We start from the raw sequence: 17,901 nt of genomic DNA, 5'->3' as shown, positions 1-17,901 counted from the left end.
AAGTCCAGAATGCTATATCAAAGCCTTTTATTTGTAAATTAGTATAAAGTCCTCCTTTGTTTAAAAATAGTACAGAAGATTAGTTACATCTCTAGAGTACAATCATGCGGCCTTGTGCTCGGGATGGGGGACGAGGGGGGGAATATCAGACAGCACAATTCGTTTGGGGTCGCAAACCTATCCTCCTTCAGGTCCTGGTCCAGTTGGGCTTTTTCCCAGCCTCATATATAGGAGATTTTTTTTGCATTTAAATGTAGAAATGAAGTATAATGCTCCTCGGTCCTTCCATTTAAAAATATTTGGAGGGTGAATAGAAAAGTTTCATGTTTGAGCTGGAACAGCCTGCAGCAAAAGCAGAATTCACAAGAGTGACAGTGATTTGAGGAGGAACGCGGATGCACTGACATGGGATGGCGATGGAGACTCTAACCGAAACCCGCGACTAAACCGAAAATCACAACAGGGCAATAATTACAAATTGGCCTTGAATACAAACACAAGTCCAAAAACAAAATGAAAATAACATACATAAAGTTTCTCTAGTTATTTTAAAGCTCTCAGCTAATATATACAATCCAGAACACAAACTAATAAATAAGCATTACAGTAGAAATTTGCTTACTCTGTGCACTCAACCCTGCTGAATCAGTCTGAGCACAAACATACATCTAACCAGGTGTCCAGATGCGTGTGAGTGTGTGGCGATATCTGCTTCTGTCCGGCTGCATGCGTTTGTTCTGTAGTGGGGATGGGCGTGTCTTACATGCCATGGGGGGGGCTTGCTGGGGCCAGCGGTGCAGCCAGTTGGGATGTGGGTTGTGTGGATCATGGCTACAAAGTAAACAGCATATCATGTCCCAGACTCCAGTAAAGGACTAAACGGTGATTCTTCCATGCCTGATAAAATACAGCAAGAAGGATGGAGATAAAGGCAGGGATGGGGCAGGGGATGTACACTGTCGCCTCAGTCTCCTGGTTTTATGAAAACCCACAGCGTAGCTAATTACCGACTGACTTCCAACCTCCGTTACAATAATAAGACTAATAAACCAAAAAGGAATAATAATAAATATTATGTATCCTGACAAAAGTCTTTCTGCAAGCAGAGTGCTGTGACCAGCAGGAAGACCAGCCCGGTTCTGTAGAATTTCCCCTGGCCCATCTCTCCATACCTGATTTACTACTCCAACACCAGGGTCTTATATTAAAATTCTATTAATTTACACCATGTGCACTGCTGTGGAAATACGCCATGTGGGGGTGTGTAACTGGATCAGAACCGTTTGGTGTGCATGTCACACACAGGAGGTGCACAGGACAACCTCTCATGCCACACAAGACGTACTGGGGACTGAAACAGGGTCTGACGTGCTTTTAGTCTTGTGCTTCCCTCCGTCCGTAAGGTCAGTCTTCCAGGCGTCCAGGGCTAAACATTGCACATTCATTTCCAGATCTCACACATGACTGCTCCCCATGCCCATTAAAAGCAATACAAAGCTGAAATCCATAACATACAATTTAAATTTAAATGAATGACCTCACTCACTCAATTCACTATAACCCAACAGTTTGCCATGGCTGCCACTCATTGGCTAATAGGGTGGGTGGGGGCCGCCTACAGCACCAATGGCTGTACAGGAAAAACAACCGTAACAACACAGCAGCCGAAGCATCCGGCGGAGTCCTCCAGGGGGAGGCCGCGGTCACACAGGTCCGAAAACCAAGCCCCGCCCCAGCCTCCGCCACCCTCCACTGGTCAGGTGCTCAGATCGCTCAGAAGGGGGCGTGGCCACGATGAAGAAGACAGGAAATAGGGAGGAATAACAGCGGCAGGCTCAGTCCAGCTTTTCCAGCACGGAGGGGACATAGACCAGGCTGAGCTCACTGCCGAAGTCGCACACGATGGCAGCGTTGTCCAGCACCAGCAGCTGTCGCACGGCCTGGCCCTCGCTGCTGGGCCCCAGGTACACCGTCTGCAGGAGGTCACCGTAGTTCAGCTCCCAGAAGGACACGCAGCCCAGCCCGCCGGTAACCAGGAGCCCATCTGAGATGACGCCTAGACTGGCACCGCAGCCCACATCCTGTTGGGGGGGGGGGGGGGGGGGGGGATCCTCGTTAGGTGCTTTTATCCCACCTCAGCAGTGAGGACTCACAAATGCCCGCCCGAACACGCACCTGCTGGATGGAATACAGCTTGATGCCCGTGCTCCGGTCCCAGATGCAGATCAGGTCGTCCAGCCCGCTGCTAATGACACAGGACGTCGTGCAGACCAGGGAAGTCACATCACCACGGTGACCGTACACATGGCTGACCCGGCTGCCAGTCAGGACGTCCCACAGACAGATGGCTCCATCCTGACCCCCACTGGCCAGCACCATGGTCTGAAACATGACACCACACCCTGTCATATTTTGCAAGGTAAAATTTTTTATTATGTATATGTAACCCGTACCAACCATCAGGCGGAGAACCCACACCTGTCAGTACCCTAAGCTAAGCAGTCAAAACCAACAAAAACAGAAAACAATAGGTTGTTAATAGCCTTTATTTACATGCAAAAATACGACGGCAAATGACATCCTGGGTGTCAGACCCCGGCCACTGACCTGATCAATATAAATAGCAGTGATGCCGCCTGAGTGGCCCTGTAGAGTGAAGAGACAGCAGGAATCCTCCAGCCGATAGACCTGAGGGAGACAGACGCGTCACCAGAGGGGGCGCCAGAGGCACTGCAGGGCGGTGCGGCCTGCACAGTTGTGCAGGAAACAGTGCAGTAGGTACACGAGTACGCACACTCGCACTCACCCTGACGGTGTGGTCCTGGCTGCCCGTTACCACACGGCCCGCCGCTGCTCGCAGCACTGTGATCGGCTTGTGGTGGGCGCACTGCACAGAACGTGTTAGCTGACAGCTGATGACATCCTCACTGCTGTAGCAGGGAGACGGGGGGGGCATGCTACCCCTCCCAGGAGTGCCTGGAGACGCAGGTGCACAGGCAGCATTATTCGGAGGGTCTGGCCACCTCGGAAGCGGTACGGGGAGCGGACTAAAGCCCTGCCACACTCACCCCGATACTGCCGCAAGCCCAGAGGCTTGTTCATGTCCACGGTGAAGAAGTCCAGAGAACCGTTGAGCCGGGCCGCCACAATCCTGTAACCCGTAGTAACCGTCAGCACCTGTCAATACCCTAAGCTAACCATTAAAAACCAAAAAGACTAACCCATGACTACACACTCACCAGTCAGAATCAAAACTAACCTATTATTACCAACCTAATCCTGAACACATCCCCCATGTCAGGATCTCACTTAAAATCCAGCTCATCTAACCGCTGTGTGCGTGCGTGCGTGCGTGAGAGAGAGAGCCATAATGTTACCGGTTACTCAGGAAGGCCAGCGCAGTGATCCCAGAAACTCCTTCATCATTGCTGCACCGTAAGCTGCCTTCAACAGCATCCCACAGCTGTAGGGAAGAACTTCACCATCACCACAGAGACAGGCAGACAGGGAGAGACAGGCAGACAGGGAGAGACAGGCAGACAGGGAGAGACAGAGACAGACAGGGAGAGACAGAGACAGACAGGGAGAGACAGAGACAGACAGGGAGAGACAGAGACAGACAGGGAGAGACAGAGACAGACAGGGAGAGACAGAGACAGACAGGGAGAGACAGAGACAGACAGGGAGAGACAGAGACAGACAGGGAGAGACAGAGACAGACATGGACATACATGGAGAGGGACTGACCTCCAGCCGGCCACTCCTCCTTCCAGCCGCAATAAGGTTTCCCCTGAGCTCCAGCGCCCAGACAGAGCTGTCCCACTCAGGAGGGCTGCAGCAGGCTGGCTCTGGGGGAGCCAAGGGCTGGTCCCCTACGCTGCGGCGCCTCTGCGGGGGTGTGTGGGGGGAGGGGGGATATGTGGGGCTGGGCGAGGGCTCGTGCTCCAGGTACGCCCGCTCCACCAGCTCGCCGAAGTCGAAGCCCGAGTGGCACGTGGCCTGCGAAGGGGGCAGGCGGGCAAAGCTGGTGTCGATGAGGGGGGTGAGATCGGGCTGGTCCACGAAGAGGGAGGGGCGCGAGGACGGGGCAGCACGTCGCCTCAGGAGGGCCACGTCTTCATCTGGATCCTCGGCCCCCAGGCTTTCCAGCTCGCCCATGTCCCAGCCATTCCTCTGCTCCCACCCACCGCCGCTACCACAGTGACGCAGCCTTTTTGGGGCGGAGACAAAGACGTACTTTGTACCGTCCTCCAACAGGATATCCGCATATTACATATGATATTAATTAATATTAATGAATAAATCATATTGATGAATGCCTTTCATTCATTTCAAAGAAGACGTGCGTGTCAAAGCAGGAGAATGTTCAGGTCTACATGTGAAAGAGTGCACATCTACGTTTTACTCATTAATCTGACACTTATTCAAAAGCATCTTGCAGTAGAGGGTAGGAATACATTTTGGTTTGTGCTCCCTAGGATTTGAACCCACAACCTTTTGCGTTGTTAGCGCAGTGTAGTACTGGTTGCGCTATTCGTTTAGCTGCAGGGACGGGCATGTCTAACAAGCTGTATGTTACCCATGATTGGGGATGAGAGTCAGGCAGTCCCCGGTCTGGGCGTCCCATACCCGGATCTGCCCTGCTAGGCAGCAGCTGGCCAGCAGCATCCCATCACTGGCCAGACACTCAATGTCCTGTAGGGGGCAGTATAAAGCGCGTCATCAGCTTCAGCTGGAATTCCGTGTGCTTACGCATGCACACATGCGTGTAGAGACGCAAACTGCGGTTATACCATGCTGTGTCCCCGCAACAGCAGCGGAGAAATCTCACTGACGGGCGGAGAGTAGCCATAGTCGTCGCAGGGCAGGTCTCCACGGCGACGGCGGCCATGCTGCACCCCGTTCTGGCCATAGTTACGGGGACAGAGCACACGGTACAAGAAGAAGAGCAGCAGGACTAAAATCACCCCCGCTGCCAGGCCCAGAGCAGCCACCCTGTAGGGGAAGACGGACAGACAGACAGGTGGGACATTAAGCTGGGGGGGGGGGGGCTCCTGAGATATACACTTATCAGCATTCTATTTATATTTGACACAAGTTCAGATTTCAAATCACAGACCCGTGAACAGGAGTGATGTACTGACTTGTAGAGCGTCATGTCGGCCTGCAGGGGAGGGCCCTCCGTGTCAGGGGCTGTGCTCGATGGGGGGGGCGGGGCATGGTGCGTGTCATGGGGGTGCCGTGTCTCTAGCGCCTCCTGTGGGCTCAGGTGAAACGTCACTGGGATGACTGGCAGGAAGCTGATATACCTGCAGAGCAGAGTCAGTGTGGGACTCACAGTCAGAAGCAAAGACTCCAGAGAGTCACAGGACTCAGAGAGGCATGGAGCTCAGGGACTCAGTAATGTGATATGAACAGCACACAGACTGGGAAAGCAGAGGCCAGGTCTTAGCAGACACCCACCTCTTTGCCAGGGTGATGTTGTAGTAGCTGAAGAGCAGGGGCCAGTGCCGGAAGGACAGATGTTTCCATGCTTCCCCGTCCTCAGGGCCCCAGCGGATCTGGGGCACAGCCCGGCCTGCTGCCTGGGGGGCGTGTCCCTGGGACAGGTTCTCTGGCAGAGCTGGGGTGGGCTCAGCAGGGGGCAGGACGCTGAGCGTGCTGGTGGGGTCACCGCGCGGGAAGACGGGGGCGACGCCCAGGTGGGGCAGCCCTGCCTCCCCCAGCGGGCTCTGCTCAGACACCTGGGCAGCCAGGTAGATGCGCAGACCCGCCGGGTCCGTGTACACCAGGATGCCGATCCAAATCACTGTGCCAACCTGATGCCAGAGGCGGCAGACGCAGAGTCAGACGGGTCCCGCTAAACCACAGCGGGCGGGCAACTCCGAAGGCTGCGTGGGCGGCCGGCTCACCATGATGATGCGCTGGGCCAGCCGTGTGCGGGCCAGGAAGTACACCACTCGCAGCCTCTTGGGGAGCCGCAGGTTCCGGAAGGCGGGGGGCTGCAGGGTGATTGTGTGGGGGGAGGGACGCGGGGGTGGCGGGGTTTCACGAGGCCGGAGAGGCCCGGGTTTCGAAGGGGGCATCCCCGCCTCGGCCGGAAGCCGGCGATTTAGGTCGGCCAGCTAGAGAAAGGGGAGAGGGCAGCAGAGCCCGTACTGGTTGCTAGGAGACAGGATGGGGGTGTGGCTAACAGTCTGACGGGAGACTGTCCTTGTCTACATGTTTAGGTGTCGTAACATGGGGGTCCTCTTACCTCCATGCGACGGATGTCGATTGAGAGCACCGTGGTGAAAAAAAGCATCTGGAGGAAGAAATCAGAGACCAGCCCCACCACAGCGAACAGGCAGAACTCCTGGAATGAGAGGGGAGAGTGTTCGGGGGTCACAGGGCACCGAGCTGGGGATCTGTGGGCAGGGGGGTGTGTGTGTCTGTGAACGACAGGTACCTGAATGGCTGGGACCAGGGTGAAGTATCCAATGAGAATGATGCACAGCTCAGTAGCCATGTTCTTCATAATGGACCAGCTCTCGTTGCTTAGCCCTACAGCGTAAACATGTTGCTCCAGTGAATTTACACATACAGCCACACCACACGCTTGGCCTTACATCAGCATGCACCGATGGAGCGCTGCGCGTTTAAAGCTCACCCTGAGCTATGCGCAGTTTGACCTCCAGGTCAACAGGGGTCGACACCACGGACTTGGTGAGGACGAGCACGTTCTCCAGGCCGATTACCACGACCAGGTATGGGAAGATCTCCCTGTGTAAGTGAGAATGAAACAAACAGAACAGCAGTGATAAGAAACATAGGAGAGAGGTCAACCTGCAGCAAAACAGCCATAAGTCATCAAAGTCCACAGCCACCATGCAGGTTGTGTAACCAGGCAGGTAAAGCAGAGGAGAGCGTCACGCCACTGACTGGCCACACCTCTCCCCAAACCCCACCCCACTGGGAAGTCCCACTGCCCCAAGTATCAGGATTAGCAGCCCTCCAGTATAAAACCCGGAGCACTTGGACAGAACAAGAGGGAACGGAGACCCTGCAGGGGGCGCTATGAGGCTCTTACCCTCCATTGAGTGTGGGCGTCAGGCCAAAGAGGGTACAGAGCCCCACAGACATGAGGAGTGAGCTGAGAACCGTCACCACAGCAGCCAGAGCAAGGCCCCACTTGGACCTGACCATGTCGATCTTTCCTGTGTGGGAGAGGAGGAGAGGAGGGAAGGTCAGGGTATAGTAGGAACGCCCAGCGAGCAGGCAGACACACACACACACACACACACACACGCAGCAGGCGTGCAAACGAGTGCCAGCCTCACGGGTGGAGAAGTAGATGTAGGCGAAGAGGATGATGTAGGTGGTGAGCAGGGGGATGAGCTCCGCCACGCCGATCTCCTCCTTGAAGTAGACGTGCACCATATGCTCCTCGCGCAGGCTGCAGTTCGACGACGGGTGCAGCTGCTTGAGACGCGACCTCAGGCTGCCCAGGAACCTGAGGGGTCGAAAGGTCTCATCATGAAGAGAAATGGGGACGTCGCCGTGTTCCACTTACCACAGAGGTAGGAAGCTGGAGCTGGCGATGCAGGAAAGCCGCGTAGCGATACCACCAACCTTTCAAAAAGCTACATTTCTTGCTGAGCCAGATACCTGAAATCTGACAAGCTATCCCAAATTAAATGGCCTTTACCTTCATGCACTAACATTTAGCCCAGACTTAAATCTTACAAGTTATCCTGCTGTCTGAACACTGCAGCAACACGTCCACAGATAGAGGTTGGACAGTCTGTGTGCACGACCGATTCAATGAGCCGCAAATAAGACACAAGTGCTAAGACACAGTATATAACTACAGATTTGACTTCTGTTGATAAAGGGCGCCGCAATCTTGAATTCCGAAGTCGGGATTGTGTAGATTCCTCCGACTTTCAGTACAGGAATTCTAACTTCCGGGGTGTTAGAGTAGAGGTTTCCTACTAGGAACTGGCAGCATAAAGCTCTGAGCCCCAAATTTCCGGTCACTGCTGCTCTTAGACACTAATACAGAGTGTGCTGGACGGAAAGATGTAAAGAGGGGCGGGGCTAGGCCTGAGTGACGGCCACACTGTCCACTGACCTGGCATCATAGCTACGCAGCGCCATGGTAACGGTGTAGGTGACCACGCGGTTGCCACTGTTCAGGCTGACCCCTGTCTGCTGGCCACGGACACCGAACAACAGGTCTGAAAGAGACAGAGTGTCACATGCGGCACAGAAACTGACATACACACACACACACACACACACACACACACACACACACACACACACACACACACACACACACCTGACACAGGACATCACCCTCCGACTCAAACTTAAAAAAAAAACTGCCGTTTCATAGGAAGGTCCAAAGTATGCACTCGGTAAGCAGCACAAACAGCACACAGAAGTACGAACACATAATCAATGAATGAGGGCAAAGGGAGTGTACAGACAGGCTGGGAACAGCCAATACCCTTCCAAAGAGGGTATTGACCGACCAATGGCACCATCCACAGCCCCGCCCACATCCACAGCCCCGCCCACATCCACAGCCCCGCCCACATCCACAGCCCACCTTTCAGGGTGGCAGACACATGCAGGCCTTTAGGTTCATGCTGCTGGACCGTCTTTAGCAGGTCCGGGTCCGTATCGAACAGCTCCCGCTGGTTCTGCCAGTAGTTGCCAGGGGAGACTATGAGGCAGCCATGCTCTGGGAGAATGGTCTGCAAGCGCCGTAACCCAGGCAACAGGTCCGTCACCTGGAGGCACATTGCCTCCAGGCTTCGAAGCCCGGAACTGCAGCACAGGATGAAAAAGAGAAGCAAGGCAGCGTAAAGACCAGCATTTCACAGCACACAGCTACGCACATATTCAGGAGCAGCACATTAAAATATCATTTAACACCTATAAAGACTAATCCAATCTAATCCGATCCAAAGAAGGCAAACTGGAAATGGCTCCCCCAAACCTGTCAGAGTGCACGTGGCTGCGGATCTCGTCCAGCAGAGCGAAGACGCGTCCCAGCGGGGACCTGAAAGCATCCACTGGGACCAGCTTGCTGTCCCAGGGAGACACCGCCGCCTTCACCAGCACCTGCTGGATGTACGCCACAGGGGGGCCGTGGTACTGGGGGGCCAGGGGTCAGAGGTTAAACACCTGCTGTCCACATCGCAGACATGGCACATCAGACACACACACTCACCCATTCGGGCCGCTCCCCGGGCTCCCCGCCAGGGTCCTCTGGGGGCACTGTGTAATCACGCACTCCTGTGGTGAACTTCTCCGGCCCCGCCCCAGGCAGGGGCAGCTTCAGCAGAGGGTAACTGGGGCAAGAAGGGACTGGCGAAGTAAATTTGGAGGACACGCACACAGTTCGCTATTGATGGGCAAATGAAGCTTCATGAACCCATTGCTGCATACTTATGAGCCCGCTAGTTGGGCGTTCTTGGTTTACTTCGCGACACACTTTGAGGCCTTTTATGAACAGAGAGCACCATCTAACGAGCTTTTGCACAGCTGGTCCATAGGTGTGAGACACGTGGTTAGGCTGGGGATTCTCAGCCCCACGGAGGAAAATTAAAAACAGCTCATTTTAAATAAAAAAAATCATTTTGCGGTGCTCTCAGGCTGCCTGGGAAAATGTGCTTCATTCATTAACACAATAAAATAAACCATCCTTGAACAAAATTCCCCAGACAGGATTTACTGAAAAGGATCAAGACGGACATGAATAAAAGGCGTGACCAAGAGCCTGGGAAGAGTGTGTGTGCGTCACTGGGGAGTTCACTATCCGTTAGTGAGCGGCATTCACGAGTGCCATTCGCTTGGCACAGAAAAACCTTCCCTCAGGCCAGAGGGAACATTTCCGCAAGGTCACGTTTCCACGACCTCATTGGCTCAGCTCCCACGGGGGCTGAAGGACCCTCACGACTACCAGCCGAATCACGCTTCCCTCTCCATCGGCAGGCGAGGTCCCTGCGCACCAGCGCACAAGCCTACAGGGCGGAGGACAAGTGGGCCTGGACGAGACGAGGGACTCACCAGCATGCGAGGATGCAGACGGCGGTGAAGAGGATGATGGGAACGGGGTAAGAGGCGCACAGCAGGCCGTGCCAGTAGAAGGCGGCTGAGATCTTCTGTCGCAGCCTCTCGGTCACCGTCATCGTGGGGGGAGGGTCAGCTGACTGCCACGGGGCGGGGGCGCCGTGCAGCTGAGGAGGGGGGCGGAGGGGCGCATCCAGTGGCCTGGTGAGAGAGACCGCGAGAGAGGCCCCCCCCTTGGTATAAACACAAAGGCACGCACAAGCCAAGTGGAGAGGTCTCATACCAATGACTTATTCCTTTATATATCGCAGCAAGACTCGACTCTCCCATGTGACATTTGTAACACAGTTGATACTGCTCAGGGTGTTTTGTGTCACTCACTGTAAACCACGCCCAGACGCACTTTTCTTATGTAGTATCTCCTGCCATTTCAATTTATTCTGCCAAGAGCAAACAAACTGATGCAACGGGGTAGAACATATATGCAACTGCATCCACGGTCCAACAGATGATCTCATACTGGGATTACAAGCAAGTCCATGTTTTTAACCAGCATGTTATCTGCTGCTCTGCACTCGCTAATCTTATCAGGGCACCATTTGTTTTTGGCAACAACTTTCTCTCAGAATAAGGATGTATGGTTCTTTCCCTTTTCCTAATGAGGAGACAAATACTCACAATGCCGTCTCTGTTCCACTGGACTACCTTTGTACTTTGGACATCTGATAAATGTCATGCTGTGTACAATAATGTCATACACTGGCCTCTACAAGGTCGCTCGGCCTTTGCCGATACAGACCGCAAAAGTCACCTCCAGTCTGAACAACCTCACTCCCATTCCGAAATCAGAGGGGGTTCCTCACATGACTCTTGAACACCATCCAAATAGAGGAGAGATTAAATCCTGGCCCAGCCTTGCACCCAAGAGGTTGATTCTGGTCAGACGGGTCTCTAAATCCTCTCTAAAAGCAAGCTTGCAATAGGAAAGCTTCACAAACCTTATTCCATGACGGGAACTGGTAGCTCGTGAGCAGACAACCAGCTGCTAGGATCGTGTCTGAAAAATACCAAAGTAAAATCCCAAATTAACACAGAAGAAGGGTCTGACCATGCCTGCTCTCGCATTTACGTCTTCCTTTGCTTTGCAGACAGCCTGATCATCGTGTTTACAGACATGGCCTGACACAGGATGTGGCTGCAGACCACAGGTCCAGGCTGAGGCAGCTTCAAGCCCAGACTGGGGGGTTACAGCTGAACAGAGAGGGATCAGGCGGTTCTGGCAGCTGGGTATGCCTGCTGTGGGTCTGGGCCGTAGGAGCGCATACACAAGAGAGCAAACTGTGTGCGTGCAAACATGAACAAACAATAAATAAGATGTATGTACTTTCAGCTGCCCACGCAAAGGGCATCAAGAAATCATCTACTTGTTTCGTCAAGAATTCATCTGCAGCAGAAATGCACCCCCTGCGCCGCAAAAGGCACATTTGCTGTGTCCCATGCGTGTGTGGGTGTGTTTGCGCACCTCCTCCAGGTCCACGATAGATCAAGGCGATTTTAGATTAGCCCGAGGACCAGACCCACCTGGGCCCTACGGGAAGCACACTTACACACCCACATGTACACATTACCACACCTCGCATGCCTGAGCTCACGTTCAGTGTAGTACTCCGTCTTGGAGCAGAATGAGGAGACAGCGTTGCGACACAGAAAGCGGAAACAGGAAACGGTGTTGCTAGATCACCAAACTGGATATTCTGGACTGTCGAATGCGGCATGTGGTGGGACCAGCAGATACCATATAGCTGAAAGCCCTAGGGGGAGGGATAGACAAATCAGTCTGCTAGCCAGAGAAATGAGAGCCCTGTTCAACGCTACTGCTGCTAGAAGGACCATGACAGGAAAAATCCTGTAAATAACCCCGTAACGAGGGGTGCCACTGCTTGCAGAAAGGATGCAACGTGGCAGTAATGCAGCAGAAATGCAACAGCGAGGGCTAAACAAACATTTCCCTGAAGCTACACCACCAACTTAGGGATTTAAGGAAAACTCTGTATTATTTCACTGAGGTAGACAGCGCAGTGGGTAAGGGTTTGAGTACCTAACCTGGAAGGCTGCAGCGAAGCCGAGAAACAGGATGAAACCTAAAGAAGCGTAACTGATCTTTTGTTAAGGTTTCTTTACCAACAGTCATTAAAACCTAAAGCAGAGAAATGACACCATGAACGAGGGTCAGGTCTGTACGCCGAACTGGAAAAGTACTCAGTAAACAGACCCTGCGTACCCCTCCAAAACACCTAAGCCACCAACCCAGTCACAACGGGTCATCTGTTCAACAAATTCATTCAAACAGTAACGCTGTCAACCTGTGAACTATGTGACCTCGTAAAATTTTGTACTTTAAAATCGGTTTAATTACTTCTTGTATGAGCGTAACGTCTGTAATTGTTATGCATGCGTGTATAAGTATACTTATGGGCATGTAATGCATGCCTGCATGTTATGTGCGCATATGAACCGTATATAACGCCTTACGTTACTTCTATGACATGCACAGCTGCCAACTCATGCATCTGGCGTTACACTCGTGCTTTCAGTCTCTCACGCAAGAAATCTATATTATTCCATCATGAACCTAAAGTTAGCCACAGCAGATGCGTTGGGGTAGTTTGTGCACCATACAAAATATTTACAAGGTAATAAAACTTTCATACATACAAATGGATTTGCAGACTTGTCTCAAATTGAAAATCTCACTCCAGCCAGCTGGCCGAAGTTGTCAGCCCTGGTAATGTATGCACCTGTAATGCTTAGAATGTCTGTATGTAACATTGTATGTAAATGTAACGCATGTATAAGGTTTGTATAAATGTGTGTAAATGTAATGCGTTTGTATGTAATGTGTGTGTGTGTGTGTGTGTGTGTGTATGACCGCTCCGTAGCGTGTGTAGTGCGGATAACGGCGCTTCTGCGCTCGCTCGCGCCCAAAGCGGTCCGTGCACCGGCTCGCACCCCCGCACTCCCTGCCGCCTAGCCCCTTAGCATGCTAAGCTAACGGCGCCGCGCCGAGCCTGTCACACGCAACCGGAATCGGGCTTGGCTCGGCTCGGATGCTTCCCTCCACCAGGCTACCGACAGCGCCCCGCAGCCGCTCACCTCGCCGCTCTTCTCCCGTCCCAGAGCCCCGATAATCAGTTCAGGGACCGCTCTCGCGCTGCTGTGATACAGCCGAGCCTATGACAACAGAGGCGTGAAGCCCAGGCTGGCCCTCTACACTCCGACCTCTCACCCCGGCCACGGCACGTCCGCCAGGGCCGGGAAGGGCGACCTCTGCTGGAGGCGGATAGGAACGGAGCGCCTAATCTTATCACATTGCATCACGTTATGGAAACACATGCACGTCTTACGCGTACGTACTGTATATAAAACATGCACGTTACCAGTTTTTATTGACCAATTATCTTCTGTGCTCCATTGCTCCTCAAAGACAGAGTATGTATAAACCATCATATTTTACAGAGAAAAGTGACAGCATCGTGTGGGAGATAGGTGGGTACCAAGCCGTGTCTGGACAAGTCATTACACAAAAGCACAAAGAAAATATATAATAGGCACTTTCCCATCACAGAAGTCTACAACACACCCCAAATGACACACACATATATTAACAGATTATCTTAAACCTTTATTCAGTAGTATTATATGTATAACCTGTTCCCCCACATTTTTGTAACTATTTAAAATCCATCTTCTCGGTCTGTCTTATGCAAGTGGCGTGACACGATTTCAGACTGCAATCTTAAGGGAAATCCATTTAATTCCATTATAAACCTAAAATTAGCTACATCAAAAGCACTGGGGTAGTTTGCAAACCTTACAGGCTATTTACAAGGTAATAAAACTGTTACATACATGTAAATACTTGTGCATGCATGTGTGTGAAAACTCATATGGAATTGAAAATCTCATGCCAGCCAGCTGAGCAAAGTTAGCAACCCTGTGTAATGATGTTTTCAGAACTGTCGCTACTCTGTGTAATAACGTGTTCGGTGCTGTGGCTATCCTGTGTAATGACATGTTCGGTAGCATATCTACACACTGTGTGATGACGTGTTCGGTAACGTAACTACACACTGTGTGATGACGTGTTCGGTAACTTAACTACACACTGTGTGATGACGTGTTCAGTAACGTAGCTACCCTGTGTAATGACGTGTTCGGTAATGTAGCTACCCTGTGTAATGGCGTGTTCAGTAATGTAGCTACCCTGTGTAATGGCGTGTTCAGTAATGTAGCTACCCTGTGTGATGACGTGTTTGGTAACGTAACTGCACACTGTGTGATGTTGTGTTCGGTAATGTAGCTACCCTGTGTGATGATATGTTCGGTAATGTAGCTACCCTGTGCGATGGCGTGTTCAGTAATGTAGCTACCCTGTGTGATGACGTGTTCGGTAAGGTAATGTAGCTACCCTGTGTGATGACGTGTTCGGTAACGTAGCTACCCTGTGCGATGGCGTGTTCGGTAATGTAGCTACCCTGTGTGATGACGTGTTCGGTAAGGTAATGTAGCTACCCTGTGTAATGGCGTGTTCAGTAATGTAGCTACCCTGTATGATGACGTGTTCGGTAACGTAACTACACACTGTGTGATGACGTGTTCGGTAACATAGCTTCACCATGTGACAAGTTCTTCGGAGCAGCCATATTGGTATGAGATGGGAGAAACCAAGTGATCTGAAGAAGCCCACATGATAATGCTGACAAGGTCCCACTACCCCCCCCCCCAAATTTACCACAGCCAGACACTGAAAAATGTGTTTATTACAGTAGAGCTGAACACAGCGGCAGTGTCCAACCCCAGAAGCTTTCCTGCACATTAAAGTTCAGAATTTGAGCTCTAGCAGTAGAAAACACCGTCAAACATAGCTTCCGATTTTAAGGGCTTGGTAGACATTGGACTCTGGTTACCAGCTCTGGTCTGGGCAGCACTGTCGTAAGTGAGGACCACACACAGCCTGCAATCCACACGGCACAAGGCCACCTGTCACCGCCGCTTCAGAGTACGGCACTGGACGTTCCCCTGGCGAAGAAGGACACCCCCTTGTCGTGGACCTTGTACTGCAGCAGCTTCTTCTGGGTGAGCGCCCCTCCTGGGCCAGCACCACGCTCTTTCCAGCGCACCTCCACCTGCAGCACAGCGCACACAGTGCCTCTATAAATCACCACAATCTAATCAGCTCCAATTCAAACTCATCCTGTACCCATTAAAGAACAACCAACCATCCATCCATCCTTCTAGCCGCTCGTGAAGGTCAGTGCTGCAGTTAAATAACGTTACTCCATTTCATTTAAACTGAACTAAATGTATCTAAACATCTAAGATATGTTACCATACAGCTGTGTTCTAATACTAAATAAAAAAAGGATAACAAGGCCAAACACTGTACATACTCAATGTGAGCATTAAACACAGACACAAACCTGCCCATGGATGTCCCTACAGTAGCCGGTGGGCAGGCCCTGGACACTGAGCGCCAAGGAGCACTGGTGAGTGAGCGCCTTCAACAGCAGCTCAGGGCCCTCCTCATCGTCCTCCTCCTCGCCAACTCGCACAAGCATCACCATATTACCCTGTTGGCAATGTCAGAGGTGTCACCGCAGGTCAAACGCCCTGCCAATTTTGTTTTACTGGATCAGGTGCCCATAATGCATCGCCGTGCATGACCACAGGTCAGACACCCAGTAACACTGTGTAAATTAACATGAAGCCAGGGAGTCAACATAAAATGACCCTTCATAAAAATGTGTGTGTGTGTGGCTTTGCACAGATCATATTTGAGGACCAAAATGTCCCCAAAGTGCAGTAAAACCTGAAATTTCCCTACTTTTGGGGACGTTTTTCAGGTCCCCATTTGGATAATGTCAGTTTTATAAAAATTTGTGAATGCAATCAAAAAAGTAAAAGTGTCAAAAGTCTTTTGATCAATTATCTGAGGCTTTTATTAGGTTACTTATGGTTAACGTTAGGGCTGAGTAAGGGTTAAGGGTGTCGTGACTGGGATTACGGTTTTTCCCATTTAAATAGGCACACCAACGTGTGCGTGTGTGTGTGTGTGTGTGTGTGTGTGTGTGTGTGTGAAAGAGAGAGAGAGACACTCAAGCTCACCTGCAGCTGGTGACACACAGTGGTCCTGCAGTAGTGGCTGAAGTCCAGTATGGCCCCCACACTGACGCCCAGGCTCAGCAAGACGCTCATATCATCCACCAGCAGTATGGAGGGGCTCCATTCACCTGCCCCACCCACCGATCGCTGTACAAACCGGAACAGGCTCCGCAGATCTGTTTGGGAGCCTCTGCAAACATGGGGAGGGGAGTTTCTCTAAATGCATGGTCTAAGGGCAGCGACTGCTGCACAGGTAGATGGAGAAAAGGCGCAGAATCTGTCTGAAGGCAGCACACACAGAGGTCCGACGTGTATCGGACTTGCACACGGAGCTGAGCAGACAGGCAGACATCTATAAATCAGGTAATATTCACCAACACACCGTGAGAGCTACAGCGTAACTGGCTGTCCGGGGAGTACCTGAGGAATCCCATTGGACAGGCCTCTGAGTTGGGGCCCTGCTGCAGCAGCTGACTCACTGAGTCCTTTAGCCCCTCCAGGAAGACCAGCTGACCCTGTTCTCTGGCCTGGACCAGATTCACGCCCTGACAAACGGACACACCCACACAGAACATATGGACACTCACAGCCTATGTCCACGTAGTGTGACGGAAGGGTGTACAGTAACGGGCATACTCACCAGCCTCAGGGCCACCGCACTGTAGTGGCTGAAGGACTGTACCAGACCGAGGAAGCACACCTTACATCCCGCTGAAACGGCACGGCTCACACGTCACGTCCAAGGCAACATCGTGGAAGAGTTTCATTCGGCTAAGTGTCCTGATCTACGCCCACTTACCTCTCAGGTATAAGGACAGGAAATGGTTAATGAGAAACGAGGCGTCGGCATTTCTGTCAGAAAGCAATATGAAATCCCCCTGCAAATATCAAGGGCCAGAGAACTTAAAATAGTACCGTCGGTTAAACGCAGCAAAAGCACCCTAGCAGTACGACACATCACCTTTTCGATCTTCTCCGTGCTGAAACCAAGCAGGCTGCCGAGATCTGGAAGCATCATGTGGAGAGACGCAGGTACTGAGAGATCACCACAAACTACTACAGCTTTCAGTCCACTGCATCCGCCTAAAAAGGGACTACTACTTACAGACGATCTCAAATTCGCCTCATGCCGTCATAAGTATTAAATCTCACCATATATACAGCGAGTTTTTATAAAGGAGCGATACGACTTTATGTAACGCTTAAAGAGGGAATAGCTAAACGTAAAAATAAATTATCCTGATTGCCCAGTATCACATAATGAGCAATGTTCATTACTGTACATGTGGATACATGATGTAGAAAACTCACATCCGCTCATTGTGTTTTGACTGCCCACCCGTGTCACGTGACAGAAGCCTGAGGAGGAAAGTCTACCGAGGCCCCAGTGGGACAATACATTTATGACTAAAAAGCGTTTCCAGTGTCCGTGCGTAATTCCATCCGTCTTCACATCACATAAAAAGAAACTACGATGCTTCTTTTGAATTAAGTAAAATTCGATAAAAATCATTCTATTTGCATTTTTTTAGCGTTGCTGGTGCAGTCTGGACTTCAATTAGTTTGTGTTCATTAATCTGTCGCTGTGCAAGTGTCTTTATGGGATGTCACAAACTGTGATGACATCTCTTGGTGAACACAGGGGAAAAGCAAGTAGAGATGTGAGGGGAAGTA

General features: G+C 51.6%; 2 protein-coding genes across 3 annotated transcripts; both read right to left on the bottom strand.

Moving 5' to 3' along the window:
• Positions 1-10: 10 nt before the first annotated feature.
• LOC125748413 (sterol regulatory element-binding protein cleavage-activating protein-like) lies at positions 11-13,597 on the bottom strand. The gene is made up of 24 exons (XM_049024456.1): positions 13,219-13,597; positions 11,064-11,122; positions 10,063-10,266; positions 9,224-9,344; positions 8,990-9,147; positions 8,597-8,817; positions 8,114-8,219; positions 7,320-7,492; positions 7,070-7,196; positions 6,650-6,762; positions 6,449-6,543; positions 6,257-6,355; positions 5,913-6,125; positions 5,464-5,819; positions 5,145-5,309; positions 4,794-4,995; positions 4,580-4,695; positions 3,748-4,210; positions 3,378-3,463; positions 3,069-3,151; positions 2,807-2,976; positions 2,608-2,688; positions 2,176-2,382; positions 11-2,081 (listed from the first exon to the last, which is right to left on the bottom strand). The coding sequence occupies exons 3-24, from the start codon at positions 10,182-10,184 to the stop codon at positions 1,836-1,838; spliced, it is 3,723 nt and encodes a 1,240-aa protein (XP_048880413.1). The 5' UTR covers positions 10,185-10,266; positions 11,064-11,122; positions 13,219-13,597; the 3' UTR covers positions 11-1,835.
• Positions 13,598-14,867: 1,270 nt separating this feature from the next.
• On the bottom strand, positions 14,868-17,593 carry LOC125748427 (elongator complex protein 6-like). 2 transcript variants are annotated; one of them, XM_049024514.1, is made up of 8 exons: positions 17,539-17,593; positions 17,189-17,232; positions 17,027-17,105; positions 16,868-16,938; positions 16,648-16,772; positions 16,231-16,417; positions 15,546-15,695; positions 14,868-15,251 (listed from the first exon to the last, which is right to left on the bottom strand). In XM_049024514.1, the coding sequence occupies exons 1-8, from the start codon at positions 17,546-17,548 to the stop codon at positions 15,120-15,122; spliced, it is 798 nt and encodes a 265-aa protein (XP_048880471.1). In that variant the 5' UTR covers positions 17,549-17,593; the 3' UTR covers positions 14,868-15,119. The 2 variants fall into 2 exon arrangements, with proteins under 2 accessions (XP_048880471.1, XP_048880470.1); XM_049024513.1 differs by having other exon boundaries at positions 17,189-17,571.
• Positions 17,594-17,901: the final 308 nt, after the last annotated feature.

This window comes from Brienomyrus brachyistius, chromosome 9 (genome assembly GCF_023856365.1).
Source record: "Brienomyrus brachyistius isolate T26 chromosome 9, BBRACH_0.4, whole genome shotgun sequence".
In the NCBI taxonomy this organism is placed as follows: Eukaryota; Metazoa; Chordata; class Actinopteri; order Osteoglossiformes; family Mormyridae; genus Brienomyrus; species Brienomyrus brachyistius.
This window is presented reverse-complemented; position numbering and strand designations above follow the sequence as displayed.

Excerpts from the sequence above, each read along its gene's own strand:
- LOC125748427 (XM_049024513.1), bottom strand. The coding sequence starts at position 17,245 with ATGATGCTTCCAGATCTCGGCAGCCTGCTTGGTTTCAGCACGGAGAAG. Across the intron at positions 17,106-17,188 it reads GCACGGAGAAGATCGAAAAG|GGGGATTTCATATTGCTTTC; the intron begins GTGATGTGTCGT and ends TGATATTTGCAG. Across the intron at positions 15,696-16,230 it reads CTGTGTGTCACCAGCTGCAG|GGTAATATGGTGATGCTTGT; the intron begins GTGAGCTTGAGT and ends CATTGCCAACAG.
- LOC125748413 (XM_049024456.1), bottom strand. The coding sequence starts at position 10,184 with ATGACGGTGACCGAGAGGCTGCGACAGAAGATCTCAGCCGCCTTCTAC. Across the intron at positions 9,148-9,223 it reads CCGGGGAGCGGCCCGAATGG|TACCACGGCCCCCCTGTGGC; the intron begins GTGAGTGTGTGT and ends CTGGCCCCCCAG. Across the intron at positions 6,356-6,448 it reads CCCTGGTCCCAGCCATTCAG|GAGTTCTGCCTGTTCGCTGT; the intron begins GTACCTGTCGTT and ends CTCTCATTCCAG.